The sequence below is a fragment of the Pelophylax lessonae genome (genome assembly GCF_965119305.1).
Source record: "Pelophylax lessonae genome assembly, chromosome: 8".
NCBI classification, from domain to species: domain Eukaryota; kingdom Metazoa; phylum Chordata; class Amphibia; order Anura; family Ranidae; genus Pelophylax; species Pelophylax lessonae.
In genome coordinates this window covers 239,058,189-239,079,508 of record NC_138775.1, presented here as the reverse complement: position 1 = coordinate 239,079,508, position 21,320 = coordinate 239,058,189, and the positions used below count along the sequence as shown (strand labels likewise).

Sequence of the window (21,320 nt, the reverse complement as noted above, 5' to 3'; positions counted from 1 at the left end):
ATGCACAGTAAGTTGTTCTCGTCCAAACGTCACTTCCGGTTGCAGAATCTAATAGAACATCTTGTTATAGCTAAATGTATCGCCCCTCCTGCGCCCCATTGGATTCTTAAAATCCTATTTAGACCAGCGCCCTCGTCTGTATAATAGGGCGCTAGGCCGTGCGGTGTAACGTGAGAATTACCTACCCCGTGAGAAAAACCTAACCTCGTCACTTCCGGTAAGCCGATATCTACGAGAAAATGGCTCCTCTAATGGAGACATTCGGCTACGCGTCCTCGCCCTCTGGAGAGAGTAAAGCACAACCAACTGAAGCGGGCAATTGGCTATTCCTATATCCGCCCCTCCCGTCCTATTGGGTGATCTCCTTCCGTTTGAGCCTATCATTCTTACGTGCGTTTTCGTTGGCGTCCTGACCTCATTCCCGTGCGCCTCCACACGTGGTGTCGTCATTTCGGAGCGCGAGAGCGGCAACGCCATGGGAAGCGACTTCTACCTCCGATATTATGTGGGACACAAGGGAAAGTTCGGGCACGAGTTCTTGGAGTTCGAGTTCCGGCCAGACGGTGAGAAGTGGTGGCGGGGAGGGTGGCTCTATGACCGGGAGAGTGTGGAGGAGCGGTGCGGGCCTGCTGGGATGGATCAGTCAGCCTGCTGTGCGCCAAATTCCCAACTCCGGGCACCAATCACATGCTAGATGTAGAAGATTTCCTTTCTTATCGCTGTGTTCCGTATACACATATTCCTGAGGGCGGCCATACACTACAGCCAACCTTACATTTACCATTATAATCTGTACAGGCCAACCTCCTCTATCCAATCCATCTGTATTCATTCATGTAGGTTCTTCTACTATACCTCTGCTGGAAGACGTAGGCCCCATTCACACCTGCGTGTTGCCCCAGCGCATGTTTTTGTTGCCTTGCCATAGAGCAGTCCAGTTCCTTAAGTTTGCTGCCCTTCGAGCAACAAGTGTGCCCCAAGGAGCTCTGGAACCTTTTCTGTTTCCTAGCTGCATTAGGAGTGCCAGTAACATAGAACATGACAAATCCCAGGTCGCCATGGCGACACAAATTTGCATCCTGGGCATGGCCCTGATCCAGACACCCCTACGCAGGGGACCCTGGGTGATCCAGTTCCTCCCCCTCCCAGAAGGGTAGTTGGGTGTGGGCAGCCCGGGAGCCCAGGGCTGCCTTGCCTGTGCCCATCCATGTGCGCCAGTGCTGGCTAGCCTGTGCCCATCCATGCGCGCCAGTGCTGCCTCGCCAGTGCCCATCCATGCGCGCCAGTGCTGCCTCGCCAGTGCCCATCCATGCGCGCCAGTGCTGCCTCGCCAGTGCCCATCCATGCGCGCCAGTGCTGCCTCGCCAGTGCCCATCCATGCGCGCCAGAGCTGGCTAGCCAGTGCCCATCCATGCGTGCCAGTGCCCATCCATGCGCGCCAGATCTGGCTAGCCAGTGCCCATCCATGCGTGCCAGATCTGGCTAGCCGGTGCCCATCCAATGCGCGCTGGTGCCCATCCATGTGCGCCAGTGCTGCCTCGCCGGTGCCCATCAATGCGCAGCAGTGCAGCCGTATGACTGCACATTAGTGAAGAAGAAAATTTTATTTGCAAAATTTTATAACTGAAGAAAAAGATTTTTGGTCTTTTTTGATGTATTTAGCAAATAATAAAAAAAAAAATCCCAGAGGAGGCCAAGTATCACCAAAAGAAAGCTCTATTTGTGTGAAAAAAAAGTCATATAAGTACAGTGTTGTATGGTGGCACGATTATCATTCGAGGTGGGCCAGCGCTGAAAATTGGCCTGGGCGGGAAGGGGGTGAAAGTGCCCAGTAGGTGTGTGGTTAAAAAAAAAAAAAAATGGCTCCTAAGTTGGTGTGTGCATGTGTTTTTTTTTTTTTTTTTTTCTGGCTTTTAGATTTAAAACAAATTTGAGCCCAGCATTACCAGTAAATAGCACAGTGAGCACTATAGACGTTTTTCATGTGTTCCCAGAACATGCAGGTGTGATTGAGGATCTAAGGCTACATTTACATCTATGTATTCCAGGAAGGTGCACAGAAAGATGTATGAGGGTCCTTTCACACGAGCGCTCAGTTTTATAGGCGGATCTAATCGGATCCTCCATGCATCCCTATGGGGCAGCGGATGTCGGCTGAGACATGTCCGCTGATGCCCGCTGTCATCTGCATCCGATCCTGTCCCGTGAAATCCAGACAGATGGAAACCCTATTTTCCATCTGTCCAAGGGATCAGATGAGAGCGAACAGGCGGTCCGCTCTCATCTGATTCCCCCATAGAGATGCATGGGGCTCTGACACACAGAGCGGAGAGGGAGCTGTCACCTTCCTGCTCAGCGTGGATCTGTGTGTCGATCCCCCGCTGAGCAGCACGGATCCGCCTATGGAGGCAGACTGTGTGAAAGAAGCCTTACACTTATGATGGTGGTAAATTGTTAATGGCACCCCAAACATGCACTTAGTCATGCAATAAAAGGCACTAAGGCTGCATCCACACCTGAGTGATGTGCCACATTTGTCATGCAACAGCCTTGGGTAGTCTATTCACATAAATGTGCTGACCTACGCACACCAAAGTAGGTCCTGTACTATTTTTTTTTTTTTGGCACTGAGCCACATGTTTTGCTGTGGTTTTCACATGACAAATGTTGTACCGCTACCTGCGTTTTGTGTGCTACTAAAAAATATTGCCACAAGTGCATTTGCCAGTCATCACCCCCCCCCCCCAACAAAAAAAAATAAATAGACCCTCAATGCCTCCATAATGAGTGCCTGTCACTTGCCCATGCTATCACATAGGGGCTTGTTAGGCCCCATGTGAATGCAATAAAGTTAAAAAAAAAATAGAAATAAATGAAAGCACACCCCATATAAAAAGCACAGTGTAGGGGTGTAGGGTGCGCACATGTATGTAAACATCAGTTTCACCACACATGAGGTATTGTCATAAATGTTGGAGTGAGAGTAGTCATTCTAGGGCCATAGCTTTATAGTTAACACTAAATGAATAACCTGTAAAGGCTTCTAAAGCATTTCCTATAGAGGATTTTGGGTACCGATGTTTTTTTATGGTTTCACAGGTGAGTGCAATGTTATGACTTGTCATGCTTGGTACCTATTTACACCTTCACTGCATGAGTTAAGGAAATCTCATTTCCTACCGTGGGGACCAGGGTGGTTCTGCTCAATATCTTCTTGGACAAACTCTTCTGTAGCCTAAATTTTTCCTTTATTTTTTTTTTTTACCTTCAGGGAATGTATTAAGGTAAAAGAACATTTTAGACTTTAGATCTCTTCACATTCTGCTTTAAAGAGGAACTGAACTCATGAAGCTGACAGAAGGAAGGCAGGTAGAGGTGCTTTGTTCTGCACTGCATCTCTGTTGATGTGGCCATTTTGGTAGAGGCAGAGCTTTGCTACCTCATGTCAGAGCCTCCAGCAAGGAGAACAGTGAGCAGCATAGGAGTGACACCACCAAATCTGCGATCAGCAGTCAGAGGCAGCAGTTCCTTATGTTTCACACTGCCGATATACAGCTATCGGGATAAGAGTGCCTGAGTACCCTCGCATATCAGGAAACGCACTGCTATTTTTGAGAAATTCTAGACAGTGGGTACAATTTGCACGGTACTGCTTGGGCACAAATATTATTATTTCTAAATGTTCCTGCTAACAGCAGATCTTTCATTTTGAGTTTATGTCCATTTCAAGGAGTTTACAGAAAACATGTCGCTATTGAAAGTACAGATACTGACTTTTTTTTTTCTTCTTTAACAGGGAAACTTCGATATGCCAACAACAGTAACTACAAGAATGATGTTATGATCAGAAAAGAGGTATGCTTTATTTAACCACTTAAAGGCCGCCTGCCACAGTTTTACTGCGGCAGGTCTGCTCTGTCCTGCGAAACAACGTAACTGTGTGTCGCTTCCGGGGGGGGGGGGGGGGGGTCGGCGCACCCGTTGACCACAGGGTAAGCCGCTCATCGGGTCTACCGGCTGCGTTTGCGCCAGGCATCCGTGATCGCTCCTCATAGAGACAGACCGGCGGTCTGCCGTTGTAAACACAGCAGACCGCTGTTCTGTCAGTTATGAACACAGGGATCCTGTGTTCCTCTTATTTAGGAACACAGGTCTCTGTGTTCTTGCAGAAAGCCCACCCACAGAATGCACCCCACTAGGGACACATTTAACCCTTTGCCCCTGGTGTTAACCCCTTCCCTGCCAGTGTCATTATTGCAGTAACAGTGCATATTTTTAGCACTGATTACTGTAGTAATGTCAGGGGTCCGATCTGTCTGCCGCAATGTCGCAGTCCCGCTAAAAAACACTAATCGCCGCCATTACTAGTAAGAAAATAAATTTAAAAAAGACAAATATTTCCCCTAGTTTGTAGACGCGATAACTTTTGCACAAACAAATCAATATACACTTATTGGGATTTTTTTTTTTTTTTTACTAAAAATATGTGGCAGAATACAAGTTGGCCTAAAATTTTTACTTTTTTTTTTTCGGAATTTTTATAGCCGAAAGTAATGCCCCGTACACACATACCGATTGTCGGCCGTAAATATTTGGCCGACGACCGATCGGCCGATTGTAGGCTTGTTAGTATGATGCTTCCGACAGCGCATTTTCGGCCGAACAGAATCTGTCCTGCAAGCATTAAAATTTTTGTTGGCCAACACCAGAACGGCTGATTGTTCGCCAGTCAGTACAGATTTCGGCCGACAGACAGCAGATTAGCAAGACTGGGCATGCTCAGAAAAGAAAAAACACACGGAAAGTTAACCATCACATGACATCACTTCTGCAGTCGGCTGTTGTTGGCCGACAAAATTCGTGTGCAGTCTTTTGCAGTTTTCAACAGACACGACAGCCCTGGACAAAAGACGGCCGATCGTTCGGCCGACGATCAGTACGTGTGTACGGGACTTAAAGAATGAGTGCTTTCTCTATCGCTCATTGACAGACGTAGTCTTCTTGATTCTCAAGAGCTGGGTTATGTTGTCTCCGCAGGAGTAGGACTAGGCAGAAAGACAAAACGTTCTGGCTCCACCTTAGGGGCAGTCCCTGAGGGTATATCCTCCCTCTCTCTGCTACAGGGAATCAGTTTTTTTCTGTCTAGTCAGGAGTAAGGACCTAAGTTCCTTGCTGGGATCTTTTGGTCCTGGCAAGACTTTTTTCTTTAAGAAAAAGACATTTCTCTTACGTCCTCCGACAGTCGCCGCCTCTTCATATTCGTCACATATGGGGTATTAGACTTTGCTCCGAAGGAGTAGCTAGGCAACAGAATATGTTAACAATAAAGCTTTAACATATCCCACCCTCAAGGGGTGGTCCCCTCAGTCAATACCCTCCTACTTCCTGCAACCATATCTCAGTTTTAATGTCTAGCTTGTCAGGAGTGGCTGGCTCTCTCTGTGCTGGGACTTTTTGTCCCAGACTCTTTCTTCTTTTTGATATTTTGTTTGAGTTTTCTCTCTACCTTTACTTAGCTGTTATTTTTGTCAGCATTAGTTAGTTCTTCGGACGAAGAGGATCATGCGGACTGGGTCTCGGGCTGATCCCCCTGGTCGCAGGTCGTGGGTCAGTGGCTTCCCAGTCTGCCATCGAGCGTTCAGCCAGGTAACGCTCCTGGCACGGTGAACGACCCATCCCTGTTCGGTGCAGGGATGATTGGTGAGGTGGCTACCTCACCGGACGCTGTGCGGTTTCTGAACCGCCATTGTGTGCGTCTTGAGTAGCGACTCTCCCTGCCTCATGTGCAGCGGCTTGTTCGCCTGTGCGGGTTCCCCACGCCATGTGAGGTAAGTGTATCTATGTGGGGACCTGTCTGTCTGGGGGGGTCTCAGTCTGGGACTGTGTAACCTGCCTTTAATCACACTGCTTGTCTCCCTATCTCTCGGCTGCATGCTGTGGGCTGCAAGGGGGGGGGGGGGCTGTATGACACTGAGTATGTCAGGCTGGGCAGTGTGAGGAGCTGTGTGCTGTGGGGCATGTTTTTAATGGCATGTTGGGGCATATACAGCGATCGCTGCGGCGATCTAACATGTATCCATATTATGGGATGATATTGTGTGTGATTTTATGCACTGTGGAGCGGCGATTTCGGCGCCAAACGGCGCCATTTTACCGGCGCCCGCTCCGGCCGCATGGTTTACATGCACGGCGGCCATTTTCTTGTAGCCTCCATAGGCTTACATAGAGCGCCCTGGCAGCATCACTTCCTCTCTCCTGGAAGCACCGATCGAGGCAGCAGCAGCAGCGGAGTCTCCTCAGGTTTTATCCTTCTATTCCTGTGTTCCATTGCCTGTATTCAGTCTGTATATTCCCTGTGGGGGTCTCATTGTGCCTGAGTGTGGTGCGGTGGGCTGCGCTTGCCGCGCTTGCTGTAAGGGGGCAGTTAACCCTTGGTTGTCTGGCATACAGGGGCAATGGATTCTCAGGAGGGCAAATTTCCCACAGTCTTGGTGGAAAGCCAGGGGACCGCTGTTTCCCCCCCAGGGGGGGATTTGGCCACTATTGTGGCTGGCCTTGCTGCACAGGTGCAAATGCTGGTGGCTGCTCAATCTACTAAACGGCCCAGAGTTGCTCTGTCCTCTGATTCTGAGGGTGAAGGTGATGGGGCTGTTCTGGCGGGGACCCCCCTATCGGGGTCCCGCTCCTCTCTGGATCTAGTGGGGTCTGAGGTAGAGGCTGAAGTTGAGGGGGTTGATAATTCTCCCCCTGGCTCGCCTGAAGAGCTTGCAATCATGGATGAGTTGATTGCTTCCATTAAGCAGACGCTACGTTTGCAGGACGAGGTGTGTCCCCCAGCTGCCTTGGCGGCTTATGGGACGCAGAGAAAACGCAGGACGCCGCAGGTCTTTCCCTGCAATGCTGATTTTCAGCGCGCTGTTAAGGACCAATGGCGCGATTTGCGCAAGCCTTTTGCGGTACCAAGTAAATTTAAGCTGCGTTATCCTTTCTCGCCTGCCACTGATGAACGGTGGTGTGTGCCTCCGCCAGTAGATCATGCTATTGCGGTTTTGAACAAAGCCACTGCGATCCCGGCAGAGGGATCCCCTATTTTCCGTGATGCCACGGATAGGAGACTGGAGTCTCTTGCCCGTCATACTTATTCTGTTACGGGTTCTATGCTTAAGGCTCTGTTTGCTTCTCTCATGGCGGCCCAGGCGATCGCAAGTTGGACGCAGATGCTTAGGCGCGTCCTAGTGGCCGATTCGGCCTCAGCGGCGACCCTGGATATGGTGGATCAGATCCACCAGGGTGTCATGTATCTGTGTGATGCGAACCTGGACCTGATTCCGTTGGCCGCGCGTGTGCACAGCGTGGCGGTGTTGTCTCGCCGCCTGGTTTGGTTGAAATGTTGGTCGGTGGACCAATCTTCACGTAAAACCTTAGCCAATCTGCCTTATGATGGGTCTCGCCTTTTTGGGGAGTCCCTGGATGTGTTGATTAAGGGGATTACTGGGGGTAAGAGCACTCTCTTGCCCCATTTCCCCAAGGCTAAGGGGGCTTCTGGGAAGAAGCATGCTAATTTTCGGCCCCCTCAGGGGTCCTTTCGTGCCTTTCGGCCGCACTACAAGGGCAAACCGTTCAAGGGCCAGGGCTCTCAGAAGAAGCCCTGGTCTGGAAAACAGAAGTCCGGCCAATCCGGACCTGCGGCCCATAACAGTTCGGCCTGAAGGGGCGCCCTCACCCAGTTTTGGGGTGGGGGGACGCTTGCTCGGTTTTCTTCAGCCCTGGTTGGCCCGTGTGCGGGACAGATGGGTTCTGGAAATCGTTCGATCTGGTTACAAGATCGAGTTTCTCTCTCGGCCAGAGAGCAGATTTTTTCCCTCAAATCTACAACTGTCTCCAGAGCGCCTGCGGGATCTGCGCCTGGCGGTGCGGGACCTGAGGGCTCAGGGAGTGGTGGTTCCGGTGCCTCATCGGGACAGATTTCGGGGGTTTTATTCCAATCTGTTCACTGTGCCCAGAGAGGAGGGCAAGGTTCGTCCAATTCTGGACTTGAAAGCTCTGAACCGCTCTGTGCGGGTTCGCAAGTTCCGCATGGAATCCCTGCGCTCGGTGGTGGCTGCCCTGGTTCCGGGGGAATTCATGGCCTCCATCGATTTGAAGGATGCGTATCTTCACATCCCCATATTCGAGGGTCATCAGAGATACCTTCGATTTGCCATTGCGGAGGATCACTACCAGTTCGTGGCGTTGCCCTTTGGGCTCGCCTCGGCTCCGCGGGTCTTCACCAAGGTGCTTGCACCGGTTCTGGCATTATTGAGAGCCCAGGGCATTTCTGTCCTGGGGTATCTGGACGACATTCTGATTCGGTCTGCGACCAGTCAGGGTCTGGAGAAGGACCTGTCTGTCACGATGCAAACTCTGCAGGAGTTCGGTTGGACGATAAATGTTCCAAAGTCGACTCTGAGTCCGTCGGTTCGTCTTCCCTATCTGGGAATGATACTGGACTCGGTGCAGGCGAAGGTCTTCCTGCCGGAAGACAAACTCAGGACTCTTCAGGGGGAAGTCAGGTCCCTCAGGGACGTTCCGAACTCGTCTCTGCGGACGTGTATGAGATGTCTGGGATTGATGGTCTCGGCTTTCGAGGCGATTCCTTTCGCGCAGTTTCACACGCGGGGTCTCCAAGCGGAGATCTTGTCCAAGTGGGACGGGCGACCTCAATCTCTGGATCTTCAGATCTCGTTGAGTCATCGCACCAGGGAAAACCTCCTGTGGTGGCTCCAGTCCCCGTTGGTGTCCGGGGGCAAGTCGTTTCGTCCGATCTCGTGGACGATAATCACCACGGATGCCAGCCTGTCGGGCTGGGGTGGTGTTCTGGGCGTTCTGTCCGCCCAGGGGACCTGGTCGGAGGGGGAGTCTTCCCTCCCGATCAACATTCTGGAATTGCGTGCGATAAGGCTCTGTCTTCATCGCTGGACGGACCGGCTGCAGGGCTGCCCGGTTCGGGTGCAGACGGACAATGCCACGGCGGTGGCCTACATCAACCACCAAGGGGGCACCAGGAGTGCCCGAGCGGCTCGAGAAGTGGCCGACATTCTGTCTTGGGCCGAGACTCATGTCCCGGCGATAACGGCGGTTCACATTCCGGGAGTGGAGAACTGGCAGGCGGACTATCTGAGTCGCCAGACCCTGGATCAGGGGGAATGGTCTCTCCACCCGGCTGTCTTCCAGATGTTGTGCGCGAAGTGGGGTCTTCCAGATGTGGACCTGTTCGCGTCTCGCCTCAACTACAAGGTGAAGAGGTTCGTGGCAAGGACGCGCGACCCTCGGGCGGACGCGTCGGACGCGTTAGTGGTCCCGTGGCATCAGTACAGGCTGATGTACGCGTTTCCACCGATTCAGTTGCTGTCCCGGTTCCTTCGCAGGTTACACTCGGAACGCAGCACGGTGATTCTTGTGGCACCGGACTGGCCTCGCCGGTCCTGGTACGCAGACCTCGTGAATCTGGCGGTCGACGCCCCCTGGCGTCTGCCTCTTCGGGACGATCTACTGTCTCAAGGACCGATTTACCATCCTGCTTTACAGTCGCTGGCTTTGACGGCCTGGCTGTTGAGACCGAGGTCCTGAAGGAGAAGGGTCTCTCTCCAGAGGTTGTTCATACCTTGATCAACGCGAGGAAGTCTTCCTCGGGAAAGGTTTATTACCGTACTTGGAAGGCCTATTTTGCCTGGTGTGAGTCTAGGGGGTTTTCACCCCGCACGTACTCGGTTTCCCGTGTGCTGTCTTTCCTTCAGACGGGTGTCGATCAGCGTTTGGCGCTGGCTACGATAAAGGGTCAGGTGTCTGCGCTGGCCGTTCTGTTTCAACGTCCCGTAGCTTCCAACTCCTTGGTTGGCACTTTTATTCAGGGTGTGCGGCATCTGGTTCCTCCTAGGAGGGATCCTTTGCCCCCTTGGGACTTGAATCTAGTCCTGTCTGTGTTACAACGTGCTCCTTTTGAACAGATCAGGGAGATCTCGTTGTCTATGTTGTCCAAAAAGGTCGCCTTTTTGGTGGCGATCACTTCGGCTCGCAGAGTGTCGGAACTGGCGGCTTTGTCCTGCAAGTCTCCGTACCTGGTTGTTCATTTGGATAAGGTGGTCTTGCGACCTAATCCTTCTTTTCTGCCGAAACGAGTTTCGGAATTCCATCTTAACGAGGATATTGTTTTGCCTTCGTTGTGCACGAAGCCTAAACATCCTAAGGAGGTGAGATTGCATTCTCTGGATGTTGTTCGAGCGATTAGGGTTTACCTTAAATCGACTGAGTCTTTTCGAAAGACGGACTCCTTGTTTGTTCTTCCAGAGGGTCCTCGGAAGGGCATGGCGGCTTCCGCCTCTACCATTGCCAAATGGATCAGGCAGACCATTGAACAGGCTTATGCCTTGCAGGGGAAGGTTCCCCCTGTGCCTGTGAAGGCGCACTCTACTAGATCTCTGAGTACGTCTTGGGCCTGTCGTCATGGGGCTTCTGTAGCCCAGGTGTGTAAGGCGGCGACTTGGTCGACCGTGCACACTTTCACAAAATTCTACAAAGTAGATGTTCAGGCATCGGCGGATGCTTCCTTTGGCCGCAAGGTTCTTAGTGCGGCTGTTCCCTAGGGTCCCTTGTCGGGGACTCCTGGCTGTTGGGATAAGTTTTGTATCCCCTGGTTTTTTGTCTTTTCCTGGGTTGTTGCTCCTGTTGAGCACTTATTTTTGCTGTTGCCCAGCTAGTTCCTTCCTTTGGTAAGGTTCCTTTCTTTGATGTGGAGACTGCGTTGCCTTTCGGCGCGGATGCGTTTCCCACCCCTCATGTTTGCACTGCTTTGGGACGTCCCCATATGTGACGAATATGAAGAGGCGGCGACTGTCGGAGGACGTAAGAGAAAACGGAATTTTTGTAAAATCTTACCTGTAAAATTCCTTTCTCTGAGTCCTCCGACAGTCGCCGCCCCCGCCCCTCTTTTGGGGTTTGTATGTATACTCTACTGCTATTCCACTAAAACTGAGATATGGTTGCAGGAAGTAGGAGGGTATTGACTGAGGGGACCACCCCTTGAGGGTGGGATATGTTAAAGCTTTATTGTTAACATATTCTGTTGCCTAGCTACTCCTTCGGAGCAAAGTCTAATACCCCATATGTGACGAATATGAAGAGGCGGCGACTGTCGGAGGACTCAGAGAAAGGAATTTTACAGGTAAGATTTTACAAAAATTCCGTTTTTTTTAGGTAGTTTTTCTCCAGTGTTTTTCCTGTGAGATCTTCAAGCAAAAATGCCGGACTGGGCGACACTTGTGGTCACCCCAGCCGGCCTACGAGCGCGCGCAGACCATGGCATTGCGCTTGGTCGGCCGCGACACATTCAAGTAAGTATGCGGGGCCGGGCGACGGGCTGGATGTTGAGATCCAGTGGTCACCCCGGTTTCTGCCTACGAGCGCGTGCAGACCAGAGCTCCGCGCTGGGTCGGCCGCGACGGAGTCCCAGTGGAGGGACTGACTTTGCGAGTTAAAAGTCTCGCTTGGACGCCAGGAACCAGAGAGTCGAGGCGTCCGGAGTGGTCCACAAACCCCCACCCCGGTGGAGAGAGTATTGTGAAGAGAGGGTGCCTGTCGGTTTGGTATGGTGAGTAAACGTTCCCTTTTTTTTTTTCTTTCCTCGTTATGAGGCAGTATGAATTATGGGCCCCTCCATATATGGTCAGTATATATCTGATACTTACAAGTCCCCCTTGTAATACAGCATGTGTTTGTGGGAAGTGGACTTGGTTTGAGAGCTAACACTCTACCCAGCAGACTGTAACATTACAGCAGACATAGGAGGTATAATCCTACCTTATTTGTAGTGTATCTCCTGTAGATCCATATATCGCCTCTTAGCAGAGATGCAGGTGGATGTGCTGGGAAAACGATTTCGGCGGTCTGCCGCCATTTTGCCGTAGACCAAGTGCATGTATGTCCTCAGGTCACGCCGGCCGCCATGTTTTTGGAGTCTTATGTCTCTTCTATGGGGGCGGCCATGTTTCGTGAGCCCAGCTACCTCGTGGAGAGCTGGGAACGCCGGAAGGCGTACACAGGGGGCGGAGCCACGTCCTTCTACCCGGGAAAAAGCAACAGCTCCTTCCAGTCTGTAAAAGACAGACACTGACTGCAGTTGGTTGGAAACTTCACTGCATCGGTTGGTGAGCCTTGGGGGTCCCTCTCTCTCTCTGTGGGATCGAGAAGCAGGTACTCTGAGGGGCGCTATTGCGTTAGGGGGAGACACACAAAAAAAAGAAAAAAAAAAAAAAAGTTTTTTTGTTTTGCTGGCAAAGGTGTCCTGAATTAACATGGACCCTGCCACTCATGTATCTCCTCCGGATCCCCTCGAGGGGTCTGCAGGATCCTCCAGCACCCCACTGACAATTGAATCATTGTCAGCTATTATGGAAACTTTTGTGTCCCGGGTGGAAGTGGCTTGTCAGGGACAGGGCGCAAGAAAGCGACCCCCGCCTAACCCCTTATTATCTGAAACCTCGGATTCAGACTCTGAGCCTATTTCTGCAGTTGCAGGTACTTCATCTGGGATTGGTGTCTCGGGTCCTGTCTCTTCAGACAGCGAGGAGGATGTTTCGGCATCCGCCATAGCCCGAGAGGAAGCGTTGGTAAACGCACTCATTGTATCTGTTCAAGAAACCTTAAGGTTACAGGGTATTCCATCGGAAATAGCTGAAACTGAAATCCCTTTTGGGACTAAAAAACGCATCAAAGTGGCGAAGGTTTTTCCATTGCCCAAATGTTTTGGCAATCCAATCGAAGAAGAATGGCGTCTGCCAAAACGCACTTTTACTATTTCTAAACTCATTGACAGGCGTTATCCGTTTGAGGAAACCCTCATTAAGAAATGGACAGAACCACCTGTGGTGGATTCACCAATTGCTAGATTGAATAAAGCCACGGTTATTCCTCTAGAAGACGCTCCGTCTTTTAAAGATCCAGTGGATCGCAAGATAGAAGCTATGTCTCGCACCATGTTTTCCTTGATTGGATCAGCTTTCAGACCTATAATAGCTATTGGTCTGGTTTCGCAGGCTGTAACTGAATGGACCAAGTGGTTACGCCGGGTCTTAGAAGAGGTCCCGCAGGCGGTATCAGATTTGTTGGAACAAATGATACAGGGGTTACAGTTTGTGTGTGATGCGGCGTTAGACGCCACTCCATTATTGGCGCGAGCATCAGTCTCAGCAGTGGTTCTCAGGCGTACACTGTGGCTAAAAGGTTGGTTAGCCGACCAAGGTTCCAAAAAAGCATTGGCTAATATCCCCTTTTTAGGAGAGCGTCTATTTGGAGCCAACTTAGATGAGATCATTAAGGATCTCACGGGTGGAAAGAGCACCTTTTTACCGCAAAATTTTAAAGGTAAAGGAACTCGTCAAAGACGAGGGCCTTCTTTTTCTGCTCACAAGAGGTTTTTTTCGTCCCGCGGGTGAAAAAACTAAGTCCTCCAAAGCTCCTGCAGGAGGCGTCAGGGGTCGTTGGTCGGGCAAGCAAAAGCCCGCCCCCTCCAGACCTGAAGATAAACCGTCCAAAGCCTGAAGGTGCGCCCCCACCCATAACTGGGGTGGGGGGACGTCTTCGCCGGTTCCCGGATCCATGGCTTTCCAGAATCCCGGACAAATGGGTTTGCGAAGTCATAAGGTCAGGGTACAAGATCGAGTTTCGATCTCTCCCACCGGCGCGATTCTTCCCTTCCAATATCCGACTATCCCCGGATCGTTTAGAAGATCTGCGGAGAGCAGTCACAGATTTACTACAACAAGGAGTGGTAGTCCACGTTCCTTGGACAGAACGGTTTCATGGGTTTTATTCAAACCTATTTACAATACCCAGGAAAGAGGGCAAAGTGCGTCCAATTCTGGACTTAAGAGCATTCAATTCTTTTGTCAACATAAGAAGATTCAGAATGGAGTCCATTCGCACAGTAGCAGCCTTCCTGCATCCAGGGGATGTCCTAGCGTCCATAGACATCAAGGACGCATATCTTCACATTCCCATTTTCGCAGGACATCAGCGGTTTCTACGCTTTTCCGTAGAAGAGAACCACTATCAGTTTGTGGCGTTACCTTTCGGTCTCGCCACGGCTCCGCGGGTCTTCACGAAGGTGTTGGCCCCAATGTTGGCACTTCTGCGCCAAAGAGGCATATCGATCCTTGGTTACCTAGACGATCTTCTGCTTCATGCAGAGTCTCCTCAGACCTTGCTACAAAACATAGAAATTACTATGATTTCTTTACAGGAATTCGGGTGGCTGGTGAACCAGCAAAAGTCATTTCTGGTTCCCACCCAGAGGCTCGAATATCTGGGTCTAATTCTAGACACAGTCAGGACAAGAGTTTTTCTTCCGGTAGGGAAACTCCGGAAGATTCAATCAGCAGTCCAGTTGTTACTATCCAACAGCTGGTCTTCCCTTCGGACTTGCATGAGGGTTCTGGGGTTGATGGTGGCTTCCTTCGAAGCAGTCCCATTTGCCCAGTCCCATACCCGAATTCTTCAGCAAGAGATTCTTCTCAGATGGAATCGGAATCCGGAATCCCTGGACAATCAGATCCGATTGAGCAAACAGACCAGAGAGTCTCTGGTCTGGTGGCTTCGGTCTCCGATGCTCAGCCAGGGAAAGTCATTTCTGCCAATATATTGGACGATAGTGACCACGGATGCCAGTCTATCCGGATGGGGAGGAATTCTCGGTCAGTTATCTGTCCAGGGACTTTGGTCCCCGGAAGAATCCAGGTTACCGATAAATGTATTGGAACTGAGAGCGATCAGACTTTGTCTGATTCACTGGACCGGGCAGCTCCAGGGCAGCCCGGTTCGGATCCAGTCGGACAATGCCACGGCCGTGGCTTATGTCAATCACCAGGGGGGCACCAAGAGTGTCCGAGCGGCCAAAGAAGTGGCTTGCATTCTTCGCTGGGCGGAACGATTTGTTCCAGCAATCTCTGCGGTGTTCATTCCGGGGGTGGAAAATTGGCAGGCAGATTATCTCAGCCGTCAGACCCTGGATCAGGGGGAATGGTCCCTCCATCCAGAAGTTTTCCACCAGTTGTGCCTACGGTGGGGCACCCCGGATGTGGATCTGTTGGCATCACGATTCAACAGGAAAGTTCAGAGATTCGTGGCTCGCTCCCGCGATCCTCTAGCAGAAACCGCAGACGCACTGATCGCCCCGTGGGGGCAATACCAGCTAATGTATGCCTTCCCTCCTCTCGCGTTACTGCCAAGACTTCTTCGCAGGATAGAGGAGGAAGGAATTCCAGTAATTCTGGTAGCTCCGGACTGGCCTCGTCGAGCTTGGTACGCCGACGTGGTCAGACTGGTGGCGGACGTCCCGTGGAGACTTCCTCTCAGGGAGGACCTACTGTCTCAGGGACCGATCTTCCATCCTGCTTTACGATCGCTGGCTTTAACGGCCTGGCTATTGAGACCCAGGTGCTGAAGGACAAGGGATTGTCAGCTTCAGTTATTCCTACTCTAGTTGAAGCAAGGAAAGCGACTTCCAGAAAGATTTATCATCGCACATGGAAGTCCTACATTGCATGGTGTGAACCTTTGCGGTTCCGTCCTCGGTCTTATTCGATTAGTCGAATATTAGCTTTTCTGCAACAAGGGGTTGAGCAGAAACTGGCCTTGAGTACTATCAAGGGTCAGGTCTCAGCATTAGCTATCTTCTTTCAGAAGCCTTTGGCTACTCATTCCTTGGTGCGGAATTTCATCCAGGGGGTGCGACATCTGGCTCCGCCAGTGCACGCGCCGTTACCCCCCTGGGATCTTAATTTAGTGTTGTCGGTTCTTCAGAAACCTCCCTTTGAAGATATTAGGGAGATTCCTCTACCTACGTTGTCCCAGAAGGTGGCCTTCTTGGTGGCTATTACTTCTGCACGCAGGGTGTCAGAACTGGCCGCATTATCTTGTCGTTCACCATATCTGGTGGTTCATAGAGATAAGGTGGTTCTTCGTCCGAATCCATCCTTCCTACCAAAAGTGGTTTCAGAATTTCATCTGAATGAAGAAATTGTGTTACCTTCCCTGTGTCCTAAGCCCAGTCATCCTCGGGAGTTTGCTTTACACTCCTTGGATGTGGTCCGGGCGATCAGGGTATACTTGAAAACGACAGACTCGTTTCGCAAGACGGATTCACTTTTTGTGATCCCGGATGGACCCAAAAAGGGGTTGCCTGCATCTGCCGCGACCATTTCTAGATGGATCAGACAGACGGTAGTACAGGCTTATTCTATTAAGGGTCGGGAGCCCCCGTTCCCTGTTAAGGCGCACTCCACTCGGGCACTTAGTGCGTCATGGGCCTTTCGCCATCAGGCGTCAGTGGTCCAGGTGTGCAAGGCGGCTACCTGGTCGTCGGTGCATACCTTTACAAAACATTATAAAGTTGATGTAATGGCATCGTCTGATGCCTCGTTTGGCCGCAAGGTTTTGCAGGCCGCAATTTGAGGAGACCAGTGGTCTACCTCGAGGGTTTTTTTCCGTTGGAAATTTTTCTTTAGTCTCATTCTTTGTTTATAATGAGCCTTTAAAACTTCTAGTTTGGCACCGGTTGGGCCTTCTAGATTGGATTTGATTTTGTCAATCCCACCCCTCATTTGTGGCACTGCTTCTGGATGTCCCAGCTCTTGAGAATCAAGAAGACTACGTCTGTCAATGAGCGATAGAGAAAAATGGATTTTTGTAAGATCTTACCGTAAAATCCTTTTCTCTTAAGCTCATTGACAGACGTAGTACCCGCCCCTCTATCATTGAGTTGGGTTGGGTTAAATTCTCTGTTACTGCTTTAGAACAGAACTGATTCCCTGTAGCAGAGAGAGGGAGGATATACCCTCAGGGACTGCCCCTAAGGTGGAGCCAGAACGTTTTGTCTTTCTGCCTAGTCCTACTCCTGCGGAGACAACATAACCCAGCTCTTGAGAATCAAGAAGACTACGTCTGTCAATGAGCTTAAGAGAAAAGGATTTTACGGTAAGATCTTACAAAAATCCATTTTTTTTATTTTTTATTTTTCATAGCACAAAAATAAAAACTCTCTTTTTTGATGATATTTGATCACCTCTGTGACTATCTGTGGGAAAAAAAGGACAGCAATTTTATTTGGGTACATCGTTGCACGACCGCAAAATTGTCAGTAACGCAGTGCCGTATCGCAAAAAATGGCCTGGTCATTAGGGGATAAATACTTCCGGTCCAGAAGTGGTTAGTGTACCTTGTTCATGGCGCTCTATAAAATAGTCTGTCAATGTGTATATAATAGGCTGAATCTGTGCTTCTTTGATTGGGGATTCTAATTTTTACTTGAAAATCTTGTCTGGCGAGCTTCTAATCATCACATTTATGTGTTCCCTTTGGCTTTTAGTTTAATGTTTTCTGTTTTGTTTTTTTCTATTTTGTGGTCCAGGCCTATGTACACAAGAGTGTGATGGAGGAACTAAAACGAATCATAGATGACAGTGAAATCACAAAGGAAGATGATGCACTGTGGCCCCCACCGGACAGAGTTGGTCGACAGGTGTGTAATGTGTCTTCCTTTAGTCATTAATGAACACATCTGAAAACCGTGATTGGTTGAATTGATTAGCTGGCAATTCGCTAATCTGCTTGAGTAGAACTTTAAACAGGGCTATGGATCAGACTGTCAGTCTGCCTTTCCTAGCAAAATTACCATCTGTGTAAAGCTTTTTCCTTGGTTAAGAAGGTGCAAAATACTTGGTGCTCAGGCCTAGCAGGCAGTCTTTAGAACGCAACAATTGGTATATTGGTGGTAGCAGGTGCAACAAAGAGAGTATTCCTGCCCCTGGATGGGCAAGGTGACTGTGTGTCTTTAAAGCTCTAGCCAAAATGACACTGCTTCAGGTTGGCCCACCTTTCTTCAGCCCTAATACTACAGAGAGGTGCAAGATCCACCCTGGGCAAGTTATGATCCCTGACAAATACCTTTGCACTGATGCCACTCCTTTTCTGGATCCTTTAGACCAGTGATCCTCAACTCCGGTCCTCGGGGCCCACTAACAGGCCAGATTTTAAGTATTACCTTGGGGAGATGCAGACTAGAGTACTGCAATCACTGAGCAGCAAATGATATCACCTGGGATGTATTTCAGTTATCTTGCAAACCTGGCCTGTTAGTGGGCCCCGAGGACCAGGGTTGAGCACCACTGCTTTAGAGGACCCTACCGCTGTACAGCTAATAAAGTCCCAGAATACCTTGCACCATGCTTCAGTGCCTGTGCTTGCAGCTGCAGGCAGTGCCACCTTGTCTGTAGTCTGATTCAGGGAGCATGAATTAAAGGGTGGCTGCAGAGGACCCTGCATGTAAAAGGAGCCATCCTAGAGCAAGAAGGTGGGGCCTGAACCTCTAGGGCAGTGGTTCTCAACTCCTGTTCTCAGGGCCCACTAACAGGCCAGGTTTGCAAAATAACTAAAATACATTACAGATGATATAATTTGCTGATCAGTGATTGAAATATTGTAGACTGCGTCTCCCCAAGGTAATACTTAAAATCTGGCCTGTTAGTCGGTCCCGAGGACAGGAGTTGAGAACCACTGCTCTAGGGCATCAAGCTTTTTCAGGGGAAAGTAATATTTTGCATGATGGAAGAAGCAGTATACACCGCAGGTCTTTAGATCAGCAGTAAATGTTGGAAAAAGATCAGGCTTTAATATTACAGGCATTATTATTACACAGAAATCAGTAAACTGGGAAGAGAGGGGATCTTAGAGAAGGTTTAAAGCTGAACTCCAGGAGATCTAAATGCCCTCCCTTACAATCGAGCTGTGCCTACACTGCAGGGTTTTAACTTCATCATTTCTGTCTAGGGCAGTGTTGGTGAACCTTGGCACCCCAGATGTTTTGGACCTACATTTCCCATGATGCCCAACTACACTGCAGAGTGATTGAGCAACATGGGAAATGTAGTTCCAAAACATCTGGGGTGCCAAGGTTCACCAACACTGGTCTAGGGGGTTTGGAAGAGCAGATTTACTTGCTCAATCCTCTGCTGCTCCATACTGCTACAGTGGTTCTCACGGTCTCTATGCTCCGTCAGTCTAAGGTCCCCTGACCTCATTATGGCTCGGTTCACAGTAGTGCGGGCCATGCGTTCGGGTTGCAGGAATTGCATCAATTCCTGCAGCCAAATCGCACTGCTTCTTCGAGATGTACGGGGCTGCCAGTCATTCTGAATGGCATCTTCGCGCAGGAACCACAGGGAAACCGCATGGTCAAAAAGACCATGCGGTTTCCCTGAAGCCAAATGAATGGGCTGCCGTGCCCGAGAAAACGCGGGGTAGACAGCCTGCACTAGTGTGAACTGGGTTAGAGACTGACAGAATTTGGTAGAAATTCTGTTTAGAAATATGGTTTAGAAATAGTGCATGTCGATTGAGAGAGTGAAGTTTCACTTTAAACAGTCTATGCATGTAACATCCATTCAGATAGAAACTTGCACAATACAGCTGTTTGTAAACTTGTTGCTCTTGCCAATCCAGATTTTAAATCCTTATTGTACTTTGTGTGGCTATTATTGGATTCACCAACCCTTTGTGGGCTATTAAATTTTTTTTCTGCCACTTTTATGGAAAACAATACCGAACATATACATGTTCATTGATGAATTTCTACCAATTATATTTTCTTGCAGGAACTGGAGATCGTGATAGGAGATGAGCATATATCCTTTACAACTTCCAAAATCGGTTCCCTTATAGATGTGAACCAGTCCAAGTAAGTATTGTGTGGGTTTGTTTTTTTTTTTTTTTTAAATCCCATTAAGCGTATAGTGATTGGTTTGCGCAAAAGTTATAGCGCCTACAAACTATGAGATTTATTTTTTAATAGTAATGATACCGATCAGTGACTTATAGCAGGACTGCGATATTGCGGTGGACAAATTGGACATAAACTGACACTTTTTGGGAACCAGTGACACTAATACAGTGATCAGTGCAAAAAATATGGCAATGTCACACTGGCTGGGAGGGGGTTAACACCAGGGGCGATCAAAGGGTTAAATGTGTGCCTAGGTTGTACTAACTCACTGTGAGCGTGGTGCTTTGACTAGGGGAATGCAAAGATCCATGTTCCGGATTTGCAGAAACACAGGATCCATGCCTTCCCTACAGACAAAATGACCATCTGCCTTGTTTATATAGGCAGATAGTTCTGCCTATGCCCTGTGTAATCGGCGGGTGCCAGTGGACATCGAGTCCACATGGGTTCCCGCTGTGTATAATAATGGGTCGCTTGCAGCGTGCACGCCCGAGACCTGGAAGTGTCAGATCACATACTAGGTATGTGATCTAGCGCAGAGCAGCCACTCTGCTACAGTATATCAATGGTGAGTGGTTCAATATTGGTTTTGTATGTATGGTTTTTGAAGAATAAGAATGTAGTTTTGTCACTTGAAGGTAAACTTTCTATAGCAACACTGAGAAATAAAACCTTTTCATTCAGAGTAAGGGGAAGACTAGAACCCCTCTTTGCTCTTTTTGATTTTGTTCTGTTCTAGATCTTGGAGGAGATTCTCCTCACTTCCTGTCTAGTAAAACTAATGTCACCGAAACAGTGAGTGGAAGTCTCTTTAGTGGATAGATGTAAAAAATCTGACAGGGGTTCTGTTCACCACTCTGTCCAAAACTAAAAAACTTAAAAAAAAAAAAAAAATCTGCTTTGACTGGACATAAAATCTAAAAAGAGACTGACGTATTTCTAATGTATAACAAGTAACTATTATTGTTCTGGGGTTGCTATATTCATCCCACATGTTGCTATACATGCACACGGTGGTATGAAAATATGGCAACTAGTACCCATGAACTTGCTGGCAGGAAGACCGTGTAAAAAGGAGGCAGCCCAAGCATTTTTAAAAACCAAGTTTAGTGTTACTTTCGGTTCCCAGATATCAGTTAAAACACCGGGGGGCACAAGGGGGTGTTCTGACTCGTTGTTCTAGATTTAGTGCATTTTAAATTAAGGCTGAGAAATGTATCAGTGAGCACTAATAGATTGTAGTGATGTTCATATCCTGCTTTATACAATTTGTGTGTTTTCTTCTTTTTCAGGGACCCCGAGGGATTAAGAGTTTTCTATTACCTTGTTCAAGACTTAAAGTGTCTGGTCTTCAGCTTGATTGGACTTCACTTTAAAATCAAGCCCATTTAGTTCTCTGGGAGGACGGTGCATTTTTATTTTATTTACATTGGATGTGGATCTAGGGTTTTTTTATGTGTCCTTTTGTTGTTTTTACTGATATGACTTTAATAAAACTGTTTAAAAAATT

The 21,320-nt window shown here is 49.2% G+C and overlaps 1 protein-coding gene across 1 annotated transcript; it reads left to right on the top strand.

Annotated features, from left to right (window-relative positions):
• Positions 1–407: 407 nt before the first annotated feature.
• Positions 408–21,320, top strand: MAGOH (mago homolog, exon junction complex subunit). The gene is made up of 5 exons (XM_082265275.1): positions 408–563; positions 3,797–3,855; positions 17,441–17,551; positions 19,683–19,765; positions 21,103–21,320. Exons 1-5 carry the CDS (start codon positions 476–478, stop codon positions 21,200–21,202), a joined length of 441 nt encoding a protein of 146 aa, XP_082121401.1. The 5' UTR covers positions 408–475; the 3' UTR covers positions 21,203–21,320.

Excerpts from the sequence above, each read along its gene's own strand:
- MAGOH (XM_082265275.1), top strand. The coding sequence starts at position 476 with ATGGGAAGCGACTTCTACCTCCGATATTATGTGGGACACAAGGGAAAG. Across the intron at positions 564-3,796 it reads GTTCGAGTTCCGGCCAGACG|GGAAACTTCGATATGCCAAC; the intron begins GTGAGAAGTGGT and ends CTTCTTTAACAG. Across the intron at positions 19,766-21,102 it reads ATAGATGTGAACCAGTCCAA|GGACCCCGAGGGATTAAGAG; the intron begins GTAAGTATTGTG and ends CTTCTTTTTCAG.